General features: G+C 39.1%; 1 protein-coding gene across 1 annotated transcript in view; it reads left to right on the top strand.

Annotated features, from left to right (window-relative positions):
• BBS7 (Bardet-Biedl syndrome 7) overlaps positions 1 to 6,000 on the top strand; it is a 1,778,061-nt gene that overhangs the window by 760,544 nt on the left and 1,011,517 nt on the right. The window contains exon 7 of the mRNA XM_044061529.1: positions 2,173 to 2,289. Coding sequence (XP_043917464.1) covers positions 2,173 to 2,289 — 117 coding nt within the window. The remainder of the gene's footprint in view (positions 1 to 2,172; positions 2,290 to 6,000) is intronic.

Here is a 6,000-nt window from a genome sequence, read left to right on the forward strand (position 1 = left end):
CATCCACAAGAAGCAGAGTGCACTGTAACCATATTTATTCATAACCTTGACCAATGGTGGGAAATTGAAAATTCACACCAAGTCTGGCCCCTATGTATCTGTTAGACAGAGGCAGACAGTAATGTCCAAACTAACATACCCCACGCAAGTAAACATAACCTCTAGAAACTTCCTAACTAGCTTAACCCTTAACCCCTCCTAATAAACACCCATGATACATAGGAACACAATCAGGTTGGGTTGCACAGCTTGGCTTTTAAAGGCCCTGGTAGTTGTTAGCCTAGTATATACCTATGAACCAATGAAACTAAGTCCATGACATAATTAAACCACCAAAAAGTCAGAGTTATCCATATAAATACAACTGCAGTACAATGTAGCTGCATCTTGGAGAAGCCAGCACCTCATACTACCAATCAATTAAGTCAGTTGACAAGCTGAGTTGTAGTCTTCTTTGGTATATTATGTGTTTTGAAATCTGCCAGAAAATTGTTCACACTCTAGATGGATAAAATAGCTTTTTTACATTGATCATTTAAGTGCTACAGTGTGCAGTATATTTTTGAGAGCTGATTCTCATTCTTCCACAACAAAAGTGACAGTTTTGCAAATGGTGCCTCACAGAATGCTTTTCTATAAATTGTCTGGTTAGTGAGAACTGCTCCGGCCTCAGGAAATGTAACTGATACCAGACTGCTCTGACCTCAGGATAGGTTTATTCAGTTAGGGGTATGGGGATTCTTCTCTCACATAGGAAAAGGTCTGTGGACCCCTCCCCCTCCCCACACACACAAAGCTTTTAGCCAATCACAGCTTGCTGAAACAGGTTATTTAGCTCATGTTTTGACAAACTGTGATGATGCCATTGTTATGGGACCCCTGTACAGATAGTTGCAACTAGGCAGACTTTTTTTTTGTTTTGTTTTGTTTATTTGTTTGTTTCAGATGGATTTGAGGGTCTTGCTGTCCCATGGGACCTTGATTTCATGCTGGAGACTCTTACTTCATGGCTTTCTCTGCCAACATCCATGGTATACCTTGCATTCCTCTCTTGGAATATATTATTTCTGGTAGCAATCACATCTGCTTGAAGGATTTCATAAGTATTGTCTGTTGTCTCCATGGAGCTCAGCCTAGGGTTCAACTAAGCCTTCATCTCTTTACATCTCTTTAAAACAGTCAGCTGTGTGCCATTGAGAGTTAGCTCCCTGACTGTCACTGAGGAAACCTGGATTTGCTCGGCAAGCCTGGTTACTGGTAGAGCAAACTTGATGGATTGAAATAAGGTGACCATTGTCTCCTCTTACATTTTTAGTCAAAGGAAAGTAAGCCCAAGTGTAGGCGGATTCTTAGCTCCTTAGTGAAAGCTTTGGAATATAAGTGATCCTCTTGATACTGTTTTTCCCCATAGCTCTCAGCCTCCAAATGAAACATGTATTGTATCCTGCCCCAGCTACTTAAATTCCATTTTGAATGACCCTGGCATAGAAGCATTTTTGAAAGTCTTATTTTGGGGTTATCCTTGTGTGGCTTTTCCTCCAAATTTCTGTTGAGTTGCATCTCCTACCACTTATGCTTATTTTTAGATTAATTATGATAATTATTTATGTACTTACTGTTATTTTGTATGCTGATTGTAAGATGGTAGAAGAAAAATGGGGCCTGCTCTCATATAGATGGCAGAAAAGGACCATCCATCATGACAGTGAGGCATGCCCACAGTCAATAACTGATGAAAGCAGTTGTGTAAAAATCTAGAGATGTCCTTTGCTAGCATTGTCTGTAGTACCTGATACTCCAATCACCCTCAAATAACCCAGTGTACAAAATGGTAGGCATGTTATATAACTATTTTGTCACTTGGATCACACCTGAAAAGGTCCGTCAGACTAGTACAACTTACCCAGGTCTGTATGAGGCAGTGAAGGTGTGAATAAAAGAAAAAGAATTGAGCTGCTGTAACAGTTAGCCAGTTCCGTGTTAAAAACCCAGGTAGTACATACAGCTCGGATTGGATTATTGCATTAGGTCTGTTGGCTACTCTGCTTCTGCTTCTCAGTTTATCTGTTTCAGTCACACAGTAGATATTGCCGCTGTTATTTTTTTACCATTAAATTTATCTCTTAATTATTCTGCTTTACAGTTGACATTTCCTCCTGTATTTTTGAATAGGTGACACAGGAGAAGATTTGGTTTATGGAACATCTGATGGTGCACTAGGACTGGTTCAAATCACCAGCAACTTGCCAGTAAATAAATGGGAAATTCAAAATCTAAAAAAAAGAGGAGGTATGTGTAGCTATGACTGTAATCCTTATTGCACTGTGTCAACATTCTGGTCATCTGCTGTGTGCCATGGGGTGTATCTAGCCTTGTCCGCTAAGGTCACTGTCCTAGTTGCAAATGCAAGTTAATGCTCATGATAGAAGTTTGGAAACTATGGATGTAAGCGAACACAATCCTGCTTCTCTAATGATGCAAGACCACTAGTATGCAAGCATGATGCTAATGCCTGTATTGTTAATGTATTCATCAGCATAGAACACTGATATTTAAATGTTAAAAATTTACCCTTGGAGTGTGCCTGAATGTTCAAGTGCCTAGGGCAGTTTAAAGTGTATCTGTATAAAAATAACAGAGGCCCTGTTTCTGGAACAGCAGACGTGGACTACTGAAAAATGGCCAGTTCGGGGTGCAAATAGTTGGGCAGTCGGCAGGGAATGATTTCTCTTGGACAGTGGTGCAACATTTCCCTCTTTGTAAAGACACAATGACAGTACAGATGTTTGTCTGGGTTGGTGGAAGAATTACATGGCCTAACATTCTTGCACTTCTGTATCCTGGGTAAAAATTAAAGGTGGCAGGAGAAGAGGGAAACAGGATTGTGCAGACCACTCTGGAAAGACTGGTGCAACCAGTAGCACTGTAAAGAGAAAGGCCTTATGAAACAAAGTAAAAGTGATACGATTGTAAATGAATTCCGTCTTTAGTTCATACCACAAACTGCAGCAGGTGCTCTTCAGTAAATTATGCCTGACAGGGATGTAGAAAAACTGTAGCTGTCATGAACAGCCAGCCAGCCAGCCAGTTATCTAAGGAGACATGCAAGAAAAGTCCATCACCTATGTTGGGTCCAGATATCTCTGAAAATATAACAATTTTAGCTATCTGCAGTTGTCAGTACCATATATTGTATTGCATAGCATTTGCAGCATTTGAATAGAAGGAAATGATACTAAATGCTCTGTAGGGTATCTTGATTTACTTTGGTTAATTAATAATACTGTGGCTGAGTTACAAATTGAGAAAAAATAGACAAGAAATAAACACAGACACTGGAACACAGATGTGATGTAATGCCTTTTATTGAACCAACATAGGATTTGCAATTACTTGAGCTTTCCAACTGGCAAAAGCATTTCATCAGGAGTTAAGTTATTGATGTTAAATACCCACTTGTGCCTAGAAAAGGAAATACATAATTTATTTCCAGTTGGCTAAAAAAGAAATGTTGAAAAATGCTAGTGTGGAAAAAATGCAGCTCATACTACATCCCCGAGACATGCCGTGTGTGTGTGTGTGTGTGTGTGTGTGTGTGTGTGTGTGTGTGTGTGTGTGTGTGTGTGTGTGAGAGAGAGAAAGATTGAAACTGTAGAACAGGGTCACAACATGCTATAAAAATCAAAGTTTGACATGTTACATCATTGGCATTAGTGTTCATTTAGCAAAGAAGATAACAGTCAGAGAGACGCTGCCGTATACTGAGACAGTAAATCTCTAAAAAAAAAAAAAAAAAAAAAAAAAAACAAGATGTGTAGAGAGAATAGTTAAATACAAAAAAAAAAAAATAAGAAGTTATAATTTGTAAGTCTGGCTAAACAACCAATTTTTGTTTGATAATAGGTTTTGATTGAAGGGAAATGCTTCCTTAGAACTCAAAAAAACATGTTTATTTTAATTGTATCTTTTGTTTTCTGAGCTATTTTAATGCCTCAAAATCACACCAAGTGCTTTCTTTACAGTTTGAATGTGTTCCCCACAAAATGACAACTACCTTGGTAACGTGATCTTGTTTTCTTGCTTTTATTCCTTCTTCCCAGAATACATTTCATGACTTCTTTATATGTGTCATGCTAGACATAAGGAAGTAGTGTTGTTTTGTCATGCCCTTAAGACAGAATGGCAGGAGTGTGACTAATTGTCATCTAACACACCAGTAACAGAGCCGTTTCTATTTTTCCTTGACTGAGCCTCATTTATGTCTGTCAGAGCTTGTTTTATGCTATAAATAGCTATTAGCTACGTCCAGCAAAAGAAAGTAGGTAAATTGCAGGCTTCCATATAGGGATCCTTTTGTAATTCTAAAGGAATTGACAGACCATCCCCCACACTCTTATCCTGAGGTGTGAAAACTCTCACTGCAATAAACGATCCTTACTGTAAAATATACAGGTGACAGCAACTACTGGAAAGGACTCCAAAGTAAGTCTGACTGCTACGTCCCAATGCCTTCAGTGGGAAGTTTTTCTTTTCCTCATGAATGATGCAGAATTAAAAAGTGCTTTACTAGTTCCGTAATTTCTATCATGTTCACTCCCCCTTTTTTCTATTTCATATTTATTTATTTTTTTTATACTTTGTTAGTCAGGAAAGTGAACTGGTCCCAGGACCCTTTTCAGCCATGACTCAGGCTACAGTGGCAAAGATAACAACAAGTAATAAATGCAATACAAAGAAAAAAAATACTGCCATAAAGACATCTGACAAAGATTATGTATACAAGACATAGCCAAGGTGTGACAGTGAGTAAGTAAAAACATTAAACAGCATTTATTAGAATGCATGCATTAATAATGCTTAACTATACTATGTTAACATTATTAGAAGTAACAGATTGTATGCACGCATGTTGCACATCTCACAGGGACTGTAAGATGTTACTGTGCTGTAACTGACTAGGAATCAGCAAGTGAATGTTTTATGCTTCACAAAAGAAAGGGTACAGGTAACTATATTTGCATTACTTTTTTTTTCCTAAGATAGTATGAAAACATACTAAATCTGTAAATTTTGGAATGGAACAACCATTACAGTGGAACCTAATAACTAGTATATGATTGTGTCAGCCCATATCTTTATTGCACTTGCATTTCATAGGTTCATAGGTAGGTACTAGGCTATCGGCCCAAGGGCCTACATAAGCCTAGCCAACAAGGTTTCCTGGCTTACGCCACCCATAGAAAGTTATTTTCCTGTGTCACTGTTGAGCAGAGACACAGAAGTGATCCCCGGGGTGTATTTCCTATTTCCCATCCACTCATCAAAATTTTTCTTGAAGAGTGCTAATTAAGAACTTTGCTTGACATAGATAGGTAGCCTGTTCCAGAGTTTGGGAAGTCTCTGTGATAGGAATCTATCCCTCCAGCATGTCCTGTTTATTGTCGTGACAAGGTTTAGGTCCCTAGAGCATGTAGCTTGGAGGGATTGGGATTTCTGTAGGTGTAGCATGTCCAGCAGCTCTGGGTTTGACATAGCTTTATATGTTAGACAGAGATCACCTCGGAGTAGGTGATATGCTATGGAATAAAGCTGGAGTTTTTTGAGACGTTCACTGTAGGGCATTTATTTGAGACCAGTAATCCTCTTTGTGAGGTACTTCTGTGGCCTTTCCAGCAGCTGCAGATGTCTTGTGAGGTACATTCCAAAAGGGGCGTTGTACTCTACAATGGGTCTAATGAGTGTCGAGTAGAGGGGAACAATTACCTCTTTTTTCCTGGATGAGAACCCTTTTATGATGAGGTGTGCCACATAGAAGGACTTCCTGACTACTGTGGCGATGTGACTAGCAAAGGAGAGACTACTGTCCACCTGGGTCCCAAGGTCTCTTATCACTCATTCGGTGTTAAGTAGATTGCTGCCTATGTGGTAGTTCATGGGTACAGAGTTTTTACCAAATGGGATGACACTGCACTTTTTGGCATTGAGCTTGAGGCCTTGGCT

Source organism: Protopterus annectens, chromosome 2.part0 (genome assembly GCF_019279795.1).
Source record: "Protopterus annectens isolate FY-2018-M chromosome 2.part0, PAN1.0, whole genome shotgun sequence".
In the NCBI taxonomy this organism is placed as follows: domain Eukaryota; kingdom Metazoa; phylum Chordata; order Ceratodontiformes; family Protopteridae; genus Protopterus; species Protopterus annectens.